At 38.5% G+C, this 18630-nt stretch overlaps 2 protein-coding genes across 3 annotated transcripts in view; one reads left to right on the forward strand and one right to left on the reverse strand.

Moving 5' to 3' along the window:
• The window catches only part of LOC109411069 (membralin), a 237071-nt gene that overhangs the window by 151169 nt on the left and 67272 nt on the right, over positions 1 to 18630 (forward strand). The gene's annotated exons all lie outside the window — the stretch shown is intronic.
• LOC109411070 (cuticle protein-like) lies at positions 2432 to 3286 on the reverse strand. The gene is made up of 2 exons (XM_019684513.3): positions 3145 to 3286; positions 2432 to 3082 (listed from the first exon to the last, which is right to left on the reverse strand). The coding sequence occupies exons 1-2, from the start codon at positions 3154 to 3156 to the stop codon at positions 2552 to 2554; spliced, it is 543 nt and encodes a 180-aa protein (XP_019540058.2). The 5' UTR covers positions 3157 to 3286; the 3' UTR covers positions 2432 to 2551.

Consider the following 18630-nt stretch of genomic DNA (forward strand, 5'->3'; position numbering starts at 1 on the left):
ACGCCTGTTCCAGTAATGTCTTTGGTATGCGTGTGCGACCCAAATGTTATTCGGCAAACTTTCAATTAAAACTACAAGGTTAAATTCATCCATACACAGTTTTTCGATAGCATGCTTCTGAACTGAGATAATAGCAAATGAATGTAAATCTTTGTAAATGAATGGTCGCAACCTTGATGACTGTACTGTACACCTACAGCTTAGTCTTGTACCGACTTTCCGAACCCTCTCTAAGCAGGAAGGTATAAACTGATTAAACTCATTCTAAGTACAGCTTAATGACTTGAACGACTGATTTCAACCAGGTCACCTCGGCTACTCAGGAATCTTGTCGAGGAACTTACGTCATCTTCTGTACGGCTCTCTAGCTACCAGAAGTTGTTCGCATGTATTCTTTCAAGAAGCACGAGAAGCGTGGATTTAAGACTTTTACAATTCACGATTCCCCAAATCGTCATTACAATGATCAAACCAGATATTTCGTCTATTGCGAACACATTTAGGTCATCATAGCTAACACCATCAGAAAACTTTCCTAATCATAGAATTGTTAACGCCACACCCAGCAACAGCATCCTGTCTGACGACGATGATAATGATGACGCCAAAAAACGATGAATAGCAGCAAGCACGGTGTGCACAATAATTAACTTTTAATCTCTTTGACAAATATTTTGAAATTTGATTTCTTTAAGCCGCCACTCCCACCCCATTTTCCCCGTCACCGTCGTCGTCAGTGTCGCATCGTTGTCGATTGAAACTAAGTAGGTACCTACCTACATAGTAGAAAATATGACAGTGGGGGCCATAAGAAAGCATGTCGCGCGCGCGAAAAGAAACTCGGTTTCATAAACAACTTCAAACAAACGCGTTGAAGCGTCATACTATCTCTTATTCTGTTTGAGGAGTGTGGGGTGCGATGCGCTCTCTGAGAATTATTAGCTGAAAAGCGATTGTATCGTCACTTCCTCCCTCTACCCTACATTGACCTACACAGAAAAAAATATTCATGTAAAATTCAGCGAAAAATAATGCATATAAAGGGAATGCTAGAGTTAGTGCATATTTACATGAGATATCATGAAAAATTACATTACGTTCGTGTAAATTTCCGCTAATGGTCGCGTAACCGGTTGGAGTCCATGATGGTTTACGCGATGATTAGCGGAAATTTACACGATGGTAATGTAATTTTACATTATATCTCATGTAAAAGTGCACTAACTCTAACATTCCCTTTATGTGCATGATTTCTCGCTGATTTTTTTTCTGTGTACATTTTGACGTAGTAAGCACCATTTTCGCCTTGACCAAGTGTGCTGTTCCTGCGGTACTGGAGTGGAAACTACGGGCGGGTAATGAAGCTCAAACTCGTTTATTATACTCCTACGACACATTTTATGCCAACTCCCCCAATATTTATTTCCAGCGAGCAATGTGGAGCACCACGACCAACATGGATCAGCCATGAGAGTCCACGGGCGAATGGAAAACACGGCGAAACCAGAGGGGCCACGCGAATACCAAAGTGATGGGAAAACATTTTAGCAACTTAAATTACGCGCCTCTTATGAAATTTATCGCGTCTCGGGCTACTTTTGGAGTGTTTTCCGTTGCTTTTATCACTTGACGCTGACGATTAAGGTGTGTTGTAATGTTGTATATTAGCCCAGTGGCCGTTGTTTTCATTGGACGACTTGATACGACGGATATGAGGGTCTGCTTGGTGAATGATGTTTTATCATAGCGCATCATTGGCAATGTGAAGGAAGAAGTTATACTGCAATGGGAGCTTCAAAACAAGGATACAGACAATGGCACTAACTTGTCATGATGAAAAAGCCAAACTTCAGACGTGGAGATTTTTATGAATATTTAACATGGATCATTTAGCTCATGTAAATATGTTGTAACTTTATCAGAATGACATACAGTATGCGGCAGGAAAAAATGCGAAAGTGTTTTTCAACTTCAAACCTCGTTTTCGTCCATTTGACGTTAACCAATCTATGTTTCAACGTTCCATGATCTCTGATAGGCTAGTTTTCTGAAAAGGTTATTTAAAATTTCCCCATTTTGGTCACTAATCTTTACAGGGCGGCGCCTGAAGCTGAAGACAATCAGAATTTTCAGATCCGTTGGCCCGTTCTCGAGTCTATTCGTGACATACAAACAAACACCATTCCATTTTTATTTATATAGATAGATGTAAGAAGTTTGAAAAGATGTTAACAAAAGATAATGAAATCAATTGGTGTCGTAATCGCTTTACTTTCGAATAGGATGAATTTGCGAGCGTCGGCACTATGACTCTACATACTGTTCTTTCCTGAAAGGCTTAGATTACCCCACATGTTTTAAGTTGGTCTTAGTTGTTATGAATATTAAGTTTCATTGCAGGCCCATATCCACATAAAAATCCTTGTTATCGTTAAATATCACTGAACATTTATTTGCTCTTTATTCATACAAGTTAATAGTTGCTATTTCTTACATCTCACAGCCTTTGTTTCATTGTCGAGCTCAAACTCAGCTCCACGATATCCATTGATCAGTTATGGCGAATGTGGCTTGAGATCATCCACGGTTGCGTGGCGTAGTGCTGAACAAGGCGCATGTTAGAAGTGGCTTCCTGGAGTTGTTGACGGTGTTGTTCTCCACTTCCAGCCGTGGCAACATCCACCGGAATTTGAACAGCACGTACCGCCACAAGCACCGGCACTGGATGCTGGCGCCGTTCCGGATGGTGACGAACCACAGCATTGAAACCACTGCGATCGTCTGCGCTGTAGTCCACAACGCGCTCCGTGCCATCGGACTCCATCATTCGGTACTGGCCTCGCACTTGATCCCCATGACGGCTTTCGTGTTGACTCTTACGATCTCCGCTTCGGTCATCCCGAACGGCATAGCTATACGTGTAGTGAGGTTCCGAGTGCTGGTTGTCCTCAACTTGCTCCTGTTGTTGCTGCTGCTGTTGAAGCTGATCCCAATCTTGAGCCGATTGCGAAGATGAAGGCTGGTGGCCGTATCGGCGGGAGGCAGCACTTGCCAAAGCCACCAATGTGGCGAAGATGATAAACTGAGAAAAGATCAACAAATTATAATTGCTAGACAGAACACAACGCCACAGATTTTAATTACCTTTGCATTCATTTTTGACTGAATGTTCTGTGGCAGATGTAACCAGATAAAACAGACCACTCTAACTGATGTCTTCAAGCAATCGACAGGCTACTTTTTATACATGAACCTGACAATTAGAATTTTAGAAAGTGAAAAGATCGTTTGCCAACCGAGCCGGAGCAAAGTAGAGTTGAGTTTCATTCTGGCTCATCTTCTCTCTTGTCAGGCACTGCATTTCATGCTAGGCTGGTTGCGAATAAATGCGTGCCCTTTCGTATTAACGATGGCATTGGGTTAATTATGATCTTAGTCGAAGTGTGAATTGCTAATTATATGTATCAAATTTATATTCGGTTGTACAGTACACATAATCTTAATAATATGCTTTTGCTTTGTGTGATCCATCATTATTGTAAGCATGATAAAATGTTTTCAATGTTTCAAGAATCGTTGAGTGTATAAATTAATCTAATTCAATTGAAACGTGCAGCGTCAGTGTAGGTGTCATTGGGCCGAAATTGCATAGTCCATCCCTTTGTAGACGTCACGTTGTAAAATTGCTAGTGCTAATGCTAAAGTAATTCTCGGCAGCAAGTTAACCTTTTCTTGACAAATAGTCTGCTATCTAAAGAATTCCCTCTAAAATAAAAAGGTTCAATTAAGTGAGTTGGCAAAACGTCCTATCTTGATACAGGACAAAACACGCGATCTCTCAAAACAGCAACCTTCAAAAGCTTCCGACCACAGTTTACATGAAAGCGAAAACCATTAAAACATATCACGTGAGAAAAATCTACTCCCGTAACCGGGTATATTTTTTCACTTAAAGTCCTCAATCTTTCAAGAAGTGCTTTACGCGGAAAAACTCAATTGGGAAATTTTCTTCTCCGTAAGGACGCAAAACTAAGAAGACGTTCACTTATCTATCTCACACTTCAAGGTGGCCTGCGTCGATTGATGGAGGCGGCCTCAACCGGGGAGATGATAACTCTAACCATGAAGATGATGACGGTGATATTGGGGAACGACGACGACGCTGCGCTGCTGTCGGCAGGCGATGACGATATGGAGCAAATCGAATAAATTTTTGACCCATAAAAAGGGTTTTACAGCACGGTCCTCTTCCATGACTTGTCGTGACCGTAGCGACCCTTTTCATACAGCCTGGCGAGAAGGATTGCGTCGAACAAATTACGGCTGCTTTATCGCATATTTTCGGATGATCCAACCTTTTATCGGTTGAGCCCACTGCATATGTGGTTGGGGAGTTTATCTGGAAGCGGAGAGAAAAAAATAAAATAAAACACTAACCCACCGCCCGTGGTGAGTCAAGACAACTTTATTGGCAGGTTAAGGACGATATAGGTAAAATTGATTTCACTTCTTGGGGGGACTCGAACGGTCAAGTTCTGCCGTCGGCTTTGCAGGTTCGCAGACATCACCGGGAAGAAATTGTCTCATCAAAAATAAATGCGACTTTCTCTTTTTCTCAATTCTTTCACGCTTGGCGATCGGTTATAAATGTGTGACAACTTTCACTTTTTGCTTCTGACACGTGAATAATTCAAGTCACGGGAAGCTAACTTCTATCTTTTGCCAAGTTGCGGACTCGTGGAGCTATTCCGAACGTAAATCGTCAATTGTAGAAATTGTGTTAGTCTGGCACTACCCGGAAATGTAACCTCTGTCATCTCCCGGTGGATGACGAAGGTAGTTCTTTGCACGCTTGTGTCTACCTGTGAATAGTTTCCTAGAATATTTGATATTGGATTACGCTTAAGTAATATCCATCTCTTATAGAGATATTACATTTTTCAACTAAATCTAGATAATTTTTATATCTATGTACTACCATCATTATTTGACAAAATATACGATGGCAATTATCAACCCGGGAATGGTGGCGCCGTGTACTGAGTACACGCACCATGATAAAAACACGCTTTTGGTACATAGTATGAGTGTGGTGTCGCTGAAGGTAGTCGAAGACGCAACTGTTCGGGGGCGGTTAAAATTCTTCAAAAACATATTGCCATGCAGTTGTTATCTCTCTGTAACACTAACAATCACATTGAACAAAAAAAAATGGTACATCCAGTGGGCTTTGGAGATTTTTTTATGCGATAAAAAGTTTCAAAGTTTCAGTAAGTTTTTTTACGAGAAAGCAATAAGTTCCGTCGTCAGCTTTTATATTCCTCAACTTTGTAATAAAAGATTTCATTTCATTTATATGGTTTTCGGGTTTTGCAGTGTGAAGACCAGCGAAAACGTTGATTTTGTATAAAGCCGAAAACCATTCCAATACAAGTTTCCACAGTCGATACCCCCAAATTACAATTTCACTTAACCCTCTAATACCCAACCCCGCCTTTAGACGGGGTATAGTTTGAGCATTTTTGTAATTTTTGTTTCGTGGAAAATCATTTTTTTATATTTTTGGCTGATATTTAGGACTGTTTTGTATATCTCAAACTGGTTTTTGGTGTATTTTAAAGCGTATTTACATTTTTTTTAAATCATTGAAAAACTTATGTTCTAGTCACCTCTTAGAAGTCATTGTTTATTTTGAATTGAATCGCTACAATTAACATATTTTAATTTTTTCCCAAATCATTCTACCCTAGTTTAAGGTGAAGGTTGCTTGAAATCATAACAAATCCTCTGTATCCCACTGGACTGATCAACCAAGCCACCCACTCAAGTCAAACAAATCCTGCGACGCACAGTACAGTATATGTTGGCCAAAGAAACATATTTCTGCTAATTTGAACTACTTCAAGAAAGCAGTATAATTTTTACACTTATGATTGGATTGATTCGGGCCTAATCACTATTGATTTTGTCAACTCATTGGTAAAACTCCATTCAAAACCATTTGTGAATCCTTAATTAATTTCCGTTTTGACCAGTATTGTTACCGTTTATCACACTATGCGTTGTTTTATTTACATGTTTCTGACAGCTCTTTCCTCTCTTCTCTCACGGCTTTCCTTTCTGATCTACAGTAAAACGGTGAAAGATTGACCAATGCAATAACAATTATTCAGGCCAAACATGTCTTAAGGTCCTATCTGCAGAAGAGAGGCTCTCTTTGGTTTCCCTCTCTTTCGTTAATATCTCAGCTGTTTATTTGTATTATGATTGACTGCTTGCATTGAACGATGGTCAAAACAATCGTCTTTTGATATGTACTGCAAAAATATTTGAAAAGCGTACCATTACATTACAATAATTGAAAGAGAAAGTGAACAAAGAGAGCCTCTCAAATGCAGATAGGACCTATTGAAATGTTTGGCCTGAATTTTTAAACAGCAAACTATGTTATATTTTATCTTGATTTCGCGTTTACATGCATTTCGCACACAACATCCAAATTTTTGCGAGTAATTTCCAATGAATCTGTTCTTATTTTGTGGTATACGTTGTTCGGTTTGATCAGTTTAGCGCAGCGCTGAACAATAACACAATTTAACGGTACGTTTTTCAGTTCCAATGAACCGCGATCGAAATTGTGTCGGTCTTTTTGACCACAAAAACGAAAAATACGCGATTTTTTCACGATATCCTTTGAACCAAGTGAAAATGTGAACAATTTCCCATAATTGATCAATTTTTCTAAGTGCTTGGGAGTGGAGAAGTGAATTTATGAAAGAAAATAAAAAAAAGTGTGTCGCGCTCGTCGTTGGAAAAATATGATGCGAGCCTTGGTGCAAGTTGTGGTTTTTTGCACATTATTGGGAAATTACTGTGAATATTATTATTATTATTATTTTTCTTTATTATCGAGATTTTCAGCCCTCGGCTGGTTCATCTCGTATTACTGTGAATATTTAATAGAAGTGCTTACCAAAGTGAATGAAATAAAGTAAGGGATCATAAGTAGCAAAATCGTTGTATTTTGAGCAGGTAAGACAACAAAATATGAAGAATTAGTTCGTCAACCTTTGCTTTCGACGATTAATGGGCGAGGGAAGGGAGAGGGAAGGGAGCAAGTGGCAGCCATACTGACGGCCATTTCTGTACTCCAGCAACTATGTCCTTAATAGTTTAAGGGAATCGAATACACTGTAAAATTATTTTCCCTAAAATTACACGGAAAATAATATTTTCTTTGAAAAAAATTTCAAATAAAAATATTTCAACAATAATCATAAAATCTCAAAATGTTTTCATCTCAAAAAATTCGTACCCTAAATGGGCTTCCAGGAAAAATATAGAAAAGTGGGGATGTTCAAAAATAAAAATTAGAAAATTGAAAAATCAGTGTATACTGAGCAGGGATGAAAAAATCTCATTCAATTGAATGAATTTCTGCTGAACTGAATGCTTTTGACATTCATTTTCAGCTCCGCTGTGAGATACTTGAAAGTGAACGCAGAAAAATTCAACTAGGGAATCGCGCTACTTGGGCGGTGGCTTCTATATTCGTCTGTTTTCCACTATAACTCAGTCAAATTCGAACCAATTGAACCAACTTTTGGAATGTGGTGAGATAGGTATAGTATCAACCCGTGTACAACATTTCAAGTCAATTGGTTCAAAATTGACTGAGTTATAGTGGAAAACAGACGAATATAGAAGCCACCGCCCAAGTAGCGCGATACCCTACTTTGTGGAGGTAAGGACTGCACCATCATCAACACACGCTCTGCGCTGATGGATGCTTCATGTCAACACCGGCCGCATGAATGCGACTCGCCCATAAGACCAAGCCCACTCATGGGCTCAATCAAGCGTTTTAACGTTAAGTAGAGCCCCGAACAAAGAAGCGAGCCGCACCGGTCGCTGCTAAGTAGGGCTCGAAAGCGAAAAGTTTACGTACGGTTCGTAGCAGGGCTTAGAATATAGAGACACGCAAAGTACGGTCTCTATCCGTAGGCTCGTGCGCTCTCTCGCGTTTAGCTCTCTGGGTAGCGTAAAGAGGAGACGAAAGAACATGAGTATGGATTTGTTGCTAGGTATATAGTTTCTAGAGAATGATTTTCTTGTTTTGTATAGGTAGGAATTTATTTTAGTTTGCATCAAATAGTTGAAATTTTCAACCGATCATTATCATTGATCGTTACACGAATAACACAACGAATTGTCTGACATAGAGTTGTGATAGAGTGACAATACAAACGCATAAAAATAATAGGTTTAAATTAACAAGCTTTGCTTTAGTATGTTATGAATAAAGTTATCGCTTCTTCGCCAATTTTAGGATCATGCATATCGAAAATGTATTGATTTTCTCTTAAAAATAGTTACGATTGCTCATAATCGCACCTTTAGTTTTTGATTCGGCCGATCGTTTCGAAACTAATATTTGAAGAAATGTTTGCTATTTTAACACGTACGTGTTTGAGCCGGGTTTTCTACGCAGCAAGTATAGCTTAGTTTCGCACATTTAAAAAAATGTCCAAATAAATAACTCGCGAAGTTCGTTCCGACATGTTTCAAAATTATCGTCATCCGACGCAGATTCCGGTGAGAAGATGTGCGTATTTTCTAACCCGAAAAGAAACTATTTGACGGTAATAAGTGACCACAAGGTTTTCTTTCTTCACTTTCCGGGCTGAGATCCTCCGCTTTGAAAGAGCTGTGCCTCGCGTTTCGTTTTGTCGTGTATATTTCAAAAAGGTAAAAGAGTTTTGGTTTGATTGCTGTTTTTGAAAATGGTGGTCGTCAGTGGGTGGTTTATTAAATATAAATTCAAAAATATAAATTAAATAAACGAGACATTAGGAAGAAAGTGTGCGAAATGGGTAACTTCACCGTCCACACATCCTTCCTCCCCTGTAAATTCGAGAAGTACCTTGCCGAAATAAAATATTCTGTACTCCAGTATTTCGAAGAATCATCTTTGCGCGTAAATACAACGCAGTAGACCAGGCCGCTTTGATGCATGTGTCATATCTCTGATATACTGCAAGCATCAGTATTGACAAGAAAAGTAACACGATTGCTTTCCAGGGTGATTCCGCGTATGTATGAGATTAGATAAGAGTAGTTACGATTTTTCAAAGATACATTGACTGTACCTAACTCAACTCAGATATCATAGAAACACTACAGTTATTTCTTTTTGTAAAAACTAAATCATACCGATAAAAATCTTAAAAAATGTAGTCGAGCTGCCAAGTTTCACCAATTAAAATAGGCGGTGTGCAGGACTGCCATATTGTAGGTTCCTCGTTATAGAAAAAGCAAGACGTTGGATGTTAAAATACAACAATTGTTGTATGAAGTGCCATAAAGAAGAGTGGGCTCATTATGTACTTTGACAAATACGCAGTCTACTTCAAGCGCATAGAATCTGCTTCCAACAAAATATTCATATACCAGCATCCAAAGGATCGCAATATATATTAAGATTTCCGATTGATGCTTTGTAACTAAAAGGTTGTGACAGAGTATAGAATAAGCTGACGTTAAAATACAATTCAATTAATGAAAAAAGGTTGCGCAAACTTATCGCAGACTGTTAGAAGACAGCTTCTACTATGACCAGGATTCAAGAATCTTGACCTACGCGAAGTTGTAAAGGAGACAACTACGTTATAAATGTGTTGGAAATGCAAGGGATGTAATTATTCAATAAACCTAATTATTAAAAAAGATGCTCATAATCTCAAATTCAGATAAATTTCTTGCGAGAAAGGCAACATGAATATTGAAGAGATGGATATTATTCTAGATAAAAATTCAACCTACAAGTCATACAGTAAGCAACAAACATATAATTTAAAAAAAGATTACTTGAATTCCGGGATTAAATACAATAATAAATTATTGAGAAAATGATATCTTTAAACGCACCAAAACTGGTACAAATCTCCAAGGGAATTATTTATTTGAATTCAATTTTTACTAACAGTTTTCAGTCTTATCCAAAACCCCATCTTTCATAATATGAGCAAAAATTATTATACTGAATAAGATTTGCAATAACCCCATAGAAATACACAAAATATTGCGATGATTTACAGAAGTGCAAAAAGCCGATGGTACGGAGAGAATAGAGACCACCGGTGCGCAAAGGCGACCGATCATTATTTTACTCACATGGAAACGAACGACCGGTGCGAAAATGGGTTGATAACGAAATTAAAAATCGTTAACGACGTGCTGTTGCGTGTGTAGTATTAAGCCCACGGGTGGGCTTGGTCTAAGCAAGCGTGGTGAATTTTTGTCGTTTGAGTGCCGGTCACAAGAAAAATGTTGCTTTTGAACCTCGCCGTCTCCCCAGTGTGAGCGACGAGAGAATTTTTATTCTCTTTTCAATTGCCTCCGCGAAGGACAGGGGCTTCAACGTCAGAAGCGGTGTGATGAAAAGACAAAAACAAAAACTCACGTTCGTTGGGAGCTTCGGAATTTTTGCAACCGTGATACTGAGGTTTCGAAAATAAAGAATGTTTTCGAATTTCCAAGTAACCTGATGTTCTCTTTAACTAGTGGAACCATACTAAGACTATGCCTCTTAGAATAGCACTAGGGACCCCTTGTTGCTGGTGCAAAAATCCATCAAACAGGGAACCTCAATCCAAAGTTCTATCCCGACTAGGCGATCATAACAAAATTATATCATAATATGTTATTATGTTACACAGATTTTTTCTAACATAGGCAGTTATAATTTAGATGCAGGATGTTGTTAAAATAACAAAAATTCTAACTGAAAATCATAAGGGTTCTAACAAAAGTGTATCAGAGTTTGTTACAAATACATCAAAAATATATCAAGCCCTGTTCTAAGTTTTTGATAAAATATATCAAAATTATAATACAGTTTGATATTTTCAATTAGGGTAAAAATCAAAAAGGGTAAAAACTAAATTTTTATACACATTTTTGGGTAATTATTTTAAGTGTGTTATTCTATTTTTAGAAAATAATAGGTCACATAAAAAAAAACTTTCGATTTCATTATAAAACTTACAAACCCGGACGGGATTTGAACCAATAATCCTGCCATCGTTAATTTTCAGTCGCCTTTACCAATGAGGCTATCACAGCACCTGATGTGAGTGGCGAAAGAAGCTTTACTGGTTCTACGTATTGCCAGTTTCCCTATTCCCCCATCTCTTGTTTGTCAGTCGCAGAACAAAAATAGACAGAGATTTGAATGCAAGATCAAACAATGAACCTCTCTCCCTTACCAACAGCGCTATCGCGGTGCGCAGACATGCGCACTGAATTACTAATATCAGTGGTGGCGTGCGCATGGCCCGTCGTCGTTTGTTGAACAAAGAGAACGACGAAAAAATAGCCAGTCGACTATTTATGATTGAGCTTTGTCATGGGGTGCCTTGTGGCGGCGTCAAAGTTGCTGTAGTCGTGATTCTTTACGGACGGAGATGATTTAATTTGGTTGTTTTTTCTTCGCGATGTGAGACCGACGATCATACACGTACCTACATGAGCGAAGGTAAAATGTGGCTTTGTTTTAATTGATCACAATTATATCATAGACTGATATGATAACTTTTGCAGATGCTATTTAGTTTTATTCTAAGATTTAGATGATTTTAGCAATGAAAAAGTTGACATAATGTCAAAGCAAATATGGTCGAATGATAATACATAGGTCGTAATAAAAAAAAGTTTCAATAGAGAAATGCAGTGATCAATTGAGCAGAATTATCATTCACATTTGTATTGTTTAGGATTATTTAGTACCGTATAACATACGCTCCACGCTCAATAACATCCATTACTTCTTAATAGACTATATATTCGGTACTTTTTGACGTTATAATTAAAAGTTAGAATATCAGTACTGTTAATATGACATACAAATACAACTATCTTTACTCAATTTTGAGATTTAAAAAAAAACTCATGTTTAGGTTTCTTCTTTTTTCCGTGTAGATGTTTCACGCTTTGAAGCTACAAATTCTTGTTAATCTAAAAGCTTAAAAGTTTGTCTAAAATAATTGGGAATCGTTATCTTTTTTTATGACATTTTACGTGTCAAAATTGGGAATCGTGGAAAAGTGTTAGGAATTTGCACCGTAACGGGGCTGGGATATTAAATGAAGGAAAAACTTAGATTAAACATATCAGCAGCTATGATGCTATATTAACCCAAAAAATGAATTTGAAGCATTGAGTAAAATAATAAATACGAAAGAGTCTGATAAAATTTGTAGAAGGTGCAATGCCTTTATTTTTTACTCAATATGATGCAGCAGTAAATAAAGTTAAGAAGATCAATTAAGTAATAGTTATTGCTGTGGGCATTCGAAATGCAAATATCAAATACGGGAACACCAAAAGATGTGAAAACTTGAACAAACTTAGTAGGAGTTCCCATTAACGAAACAGCTGCTACTATATAGTACAATTCGTAATACTAACAAATCCACAAACCAGCAGCGCCTTGAAGGCCGTTATGCGATATCATTACAGCTAGAAGCTGTACTAAAGAAACTGTTTGTATACCAACAAGGCTTGTCGGATGTAAATATTATTGTCAAATCTAACTTGAAGCGGGATATATATGTAGATACTACACAAATACTGTAAAATTATTTGGGTTGCTTTTATAGCACTTAAATCTAACTCCGGAAGATTTGCCGGAAGATGTGCAAATCGAATAAGAGTCCCAGCCAATAAACCTTTGCTACTATACAGTACGTGTTCATTGATTTTAAAGTAATCATTACGGAACATGTTTCCCGAGAGACCATGTCTTTTCAATAAGCTAACTCCAACTCCGATGTTAGAATAGAGGGGGTTAGAAACAAAGGGATGTAAGTGACAAAAACCCACTTTTGAGTAAATGAGGTTTGAAGTTTTTCATTAATTTTTTCATCCCATACAAAATGTATGGAGTTTCAAAAATAAACCGAAATTTCTCTGATATATTGTAATTTTTCAAATCATCATAAAAATAATCTTAAAAAAGTTCCTGAGAGCTTGAAATCTGAAGTTTTTTTTATATGCTCAGCTCAAAATGGTCACTTACACCCCTTTGCATCTGGGCCGCTCAATAGTATAAGGACATGTTCCAGAAAATTTGTACTATTGGTAATACCGCATGACCCAACCGTTCTATTCGCATTATCAATAATAAAAATAGTTTCTTATTTTAACGAGTCGAAGTTCACTTAAATCGGTTCAAAGTTGGAAAAAATAAGAGTACCTTTTAGTTTTGAGAGTACTCGGATACGCTTCCGGCATTTAGCGCAGTAAAAAAAAACAAACAAAAAACGAATACATAATATTTTTATTTTTATTTTTTGTAATGCATTTAAAAATTAAAATTATTTCATATTCTGATATAATTGTGTTATTTTTCCAACGAATCATTTTATTCAGTTGTAAAAATAACAAAGTTTTAATAGAGTTTGTTTTAAATTATTTATAACAAAATTAGTTACAAAAGATTATAATATATTTTGTTATAATTTAGTTCGAAAAAGTAATAAACAGCCCATGTCATAACAAAATTATAACATAATTTGTTAGTCATATCACAATGAAATATAATTATGATATATTCTTGTTATGATCCTCTAGTCGGGATGCGACCCGTGCAAGGGTTTAAAAGATACCGTCGTTGGGGGTGATAAAGGGTCAAAACATTATCTGAAATATCTATTGCGAATATTGAAAATTGTGGAGCCTCATGGCCGTGCGGTTAGTGTCACCAAGCGTATAAATGTACCATGCCATGGGGTGAGGGTTCGATTCCCGCTCCGAATGATGAAACTTTTCGTAAGAAATGTTTCTTCTTCGAATCCACTGGTGTGCTCGTAATGTGTGTCGTGTCCGTTGTCTAGTGTTAAGTTTCGTTCAGTCTGTGAGGCCTCTGGTAGAAGACGGTGTCCGTTTCTTTTTTTTTTTTTTTAATTGGTGTCCTCGTAGTTGCCAGCAGTTACTGTCAAAAATTAGGCTTCTAGAGCATTTAATTTTGTTTTGATAAATCATTGAAAAGAGCTTTAAAATAAGAAGCAAAAGTTATTGAACAATGAATGTGGAAGTATGCATTTTTTACCCCATTCTACACAGTACTTGATCTTTTACGAAGTTCGTAACGGGGTTAGTATCCTGTGACACAGACGTTGCAGACAGATTTAGAACTTCAGGACCCCATCTGAAAGTCCCCTGAAATCGTTTGAAATCCACGAAACACCCTGAGACCCTCTGAAACGTCTCGAGATCCTTTAAAACTCTAAAAACCCCTTCAATCCGCTGAGACCCCCTGAAACGCTGATGAAACCTCTCAAGTTCTCTGAAACCATTCTGAAACGCTTCTGGAATCCCCCTTAAACCTTCTCAAACCCTTTGTTGTGCGCCTAAAACTTCCTAAAATTCCCTGAAATCCCTGAAACGCTTTTAAATACACCTAGTTAAAATTCTCTTGGATCCCCTTAAAAGCTCCAGAAATTCCTATGTATATAATTCCAAAATGTCCCTGAAAATTCTGAAACCCAGTAGAACCCTAAAAAGTCGCTGGAGCCCATAAGAAACACCTCTGAAACCCCTCTGAATCCTTGAAACCCCCTGAAACCCATTTAGCTGCTTGAACCCCAAGCGTGCTGAGTAATCATTTGAAGGTTGCTTGCTTACGACATCGTAAGTAATCGAATTGACTACAATAAGTCAGCTTTTTCGTTCCAGTGGCCGTAGATTACATTTGGTACCACCACCACACACTCTTTTGAAGTATTTGGCATGTGATATTTTGAGCCACGCTTTCCCAAAGGCATATGTAGAAATCGTACAGCATGCGGTTGCTGGCAAGAAGAAAACATGAGTTGTTATCTGCTGCACTGCCAAATAAAACAATATTGGATTGTATACAGATTTGACGATTAATTCCTGGCCTGGTCATGGGATTGTCAAAACTAAAGTGCAAATGCATTATTAGTTATTTACAATATGTATAAGTATTCTTTAGTGAATATATCACCTTTATTGCACTGTAGTACGCCTCTGACAATCCAGAATGGATTGGCTGCTTCCAGGCAAAGTATCAAATATACTTCATGAACATGAGGTACCGCCAGGGCTTAGTAGATTCTAGCATTTTCTCTCCTTCCCATATGAAAACCTAACAAACTTGCAAAAAAGGGGAAACTTTTATTAAAACTATGTTTGTTCAACGCAGGCCAAACCAGTGTCGATTTAGGCCACATTCTGCCTTCGTACTTCTGTGTATTGAAACAAAAATAAAGGCTCATAGAAGCAAACGTTGGAAAAGGGTGCGGTGTGGAACATCAGCACAGTGTAGCCACCGCCTTAATCACTTTGAAAAAAAAAAATAAAAAAAACAGATTTGGCAAAAAAAAATAAACAGAATTATCTGCAGATTGGTGTGGGAATTAATCAACCATTAATGAAAGAATTCATGTTGTAAGAATTGCTACTTACTGAAACCGTACGATTCACCATTCTTCTGCCAGGCGCGAGATTCACATTTTTTAGTTATGGTTGTCCCTAAAATCCGAACATATAAATTTTCTAGTTTAGTGCTTCATCGAATAATCGCTGTTGGCGAATCCACCCTTGGCACTTATTGCACTTAGTACCGTGCAGTAAATATTTCTCCCTGGAACATTAACTTTGCCTTATCAATTATTTCAAACTATTTAGATTACTTTTATTTGTTAAAAGAAACTAAATTAAATACTTGACAAATACTCCTCCGAGATCTTGTAAGACAAATTCGAACCAGCGTTCAGGTCTGTTTTCTTTTGTGTTAAATTGGTACTTCTTCTCATTATGTATAATGTACTTGAGAAAAATATTACAATATCCTGATCCTGATTGCAATCAGGATTCTCAATAGTTCCCAGTCCTGCCAAATTGAAAAGAGTTTTTAACCCGCTAATGGAACTCAAGCTCTGCTGCATTAAACTAGCAAATTCAAAAATGCTGACCATGATCTACGGCTCCCGTAAGCTTAAGCTATTGAAATGCCTAAGGCATTTCTAATTTGCTGTTCAGAAAAAAATGCTTAGTGTTTTATACGGATATATTTTTTCTCAATTGTATGTCAACCGATACCATTGCTTTGTTAAAAAATTGGTGTGTCGCTTCATTGAGAAAATGAATAAAGTAAGTCACATAGAACATTCAACACATTTTAAATGCTAGCAATAAAATCGTCTACTATACACCCAAAATCTCTAAGTCCACTCGCCACTCAGCCAGCACCATTTGGAGTGTGAGCATAACATTCCGCCAGCTTACCTCAGTCAGTCCCGACTGACTTTCATCTGATTAAGTATTCCGGAAGAGATTTGAGATTTTCAACGCTGCATAATCTGATGATATGGACCGGGACGACTTCCAACGTCGAGGTGGTACCTAAAGCTTTTCATGTAGGATGTCCCCCATTCTTGTCGTCACCGTCGTCGTCGTCCTCGTATGCACTACTAGTCAGCATATAAGGCAGCAAGCAAAGCATGCAACAGGTTTATAAATGTATGAATGTGAAATAATGTTCTTCGTTTCCGTGTTTTTTGTCGGTAGCTATACCTCCAAAACTATCTTCTCGCATTGCCCGGTGGTGGAAGCCCGACTTGGTTCCTCCAAGTGCCCACAGCCGTCGTTGACGCGGGTGTGGACGGACGGACGGTCGGTCGGTGTAGTGGCAGACCGTGAAGGTTTCCCTCTAGTTGGTGCTCTAGCAGCTTTGTGTGACGGACCTTTCATCCAGTCACACGCTGTTGTCACACGAGCACTTTCTGTTTGCCATTCAGCTTCTCCGACTCCGGGGTGCCATATTTTGAATGGGTGGAAATCTGCATAGGAATGCCCCTTAAAGGATGAAGTAGAGACGGGGGCAGCTCAACTGCGATGCGATGGTTGTAGTTTGTCTTCAAAAGTTAAATCTGCTACTTGTTGCTTTCGGGTGCCTCCGGTGGGACTGGGATGGGATCCAAAGTTAGTTTCATTTGGAGGATGCTACTGCCATCACGACGGACGGGACGGAGCACGAACTTCTAGCCAAGGCAGAGTGTCAGTTGACTTTAGTCCGTGTGGTGGTGGTGATGACTTTAGCTTCTAGCTAAGAATCAAATCACCCGTGGCAACTTGACTACAGAGACGGACACGGAGTAAGATGACGATGAAGGGCTGCACGGCGACGAGATGCAGTCTGTTCTCTCTTGTTAGAATACGCTGGTGATGCTGCAGGAGCTATGCAGTCTGCAGTGAGGTATACTTTTAGCCCAGGCAACGAACTAAGGTAGCAGGAAACGTAACGCGTCGTTTGGATGCCGAGTTTTTATGGAAAGTTGTTTCTGGTGCTCTTTGTCCACGTCGTGTATGAAAAATTTATGATGCATCTTCAAGCGTTCTTATGGCCATAATTCAATATTGTGATTTTTCGCTCCGAAATCTTATTTGGCTGTAAAATAGAAAGGAAGATTGAATGTCAACAATGGAAAACGTATTCTATGGATGGATTCAATTTCGGATTTTTATTTTTTTAACCTCCGAGAGAAATAAATGAATCGAGAAACCGAGCATAAAAGACGATGAAAATTCCAATATAAGCATGTTTGCTGTTTAAATTCCAAAAGATCACATATTAAGTGGAACGTTCTTTGAAAGTTGTCACCAACAGGGGTTGATGAAAGCATTCATCAGCATTTATCGTTTATAGATTTTTCTCTACTTTTGTTACTGTTAATGTCTACATACAGAGGTGCATAGGGTAGCGAGCCACTTGGGCAGTGACTGATATTTTGGGCACTTTTTGCTGTTAGGCAGTCAGTTCCAAACCGATTGACATGATTTTTTTTATGTTGGTGACTGCAAAACGGTGGGTCGTCAAGAAGCGTTCAACATAGCCCTGTTACTCACAAGTTCCAACCTCATGCTTTCACGGGTCAATCGATGACAAGACCGCCAGCAAAGTTGTGTGCTTAGATGGTATTGCAGCCTCGGCACTGTTGTCTGACTTCAGGAGATTGAGGGGATACGTCCTGAGCGTCTGTTCAGTAAGGATTGAATCACACGTCTGTTCTTCTGGCATCCAGCGGCTGAATATGACATTCTCCTCCACCGGAAGCTATACTTAAGCTGGCAGCCCCACCACGGTCGATAGAGGACCTAAGTTCAACATCCTTACCTGACTTTACCGGTCAGATTGAGGTCTGAGTGTCCTCTACGTAGGAGTCGTCTTCTGTCTACTCCACGGGTTCCCAACCGGTGGCCCGCAGCCCCCTGGGGGGGCGTGAAGTCAGTCCAGGGGGGCCGCAATGTTATCAAAAAAACCCCAAGAGCCACAATTTGAGGAACAAATTTTCAGCATAAAACGCTCTTAGAAGAAAAAATTTTCGGCTGCGCCGCTATTTTTAAACCACGACTTCAATTACTAAATGTAGACGTTGACATGTATGTCATTGTTGACGAAATGTGAGTATCAAATAAAAAAAAGTATCATTGATCGTCGAAAATCCCTACCATAGTAAATTTCAGTCTATGCCACTGTACCCAAATAACTCGGCTTCGTTTATTCAATTCATATTTTTTTCTGAAAATTTTGATTGGGCCCCAGAT

This window comes from Aedes albopictus, chromosome 2 (assembly GCF_035046485.1).
Source record: "Aedes albopictus strain Foshan chromosome 2, AalbF5, whole genome shotgun sequence".
NCBI classification, from domain to species: domain Eukaryota; kingdom Metazoa; phylum Arthropoda; class Insecta; order Diptera; family Culicidae; genus Aedes; species Aedes albopictus.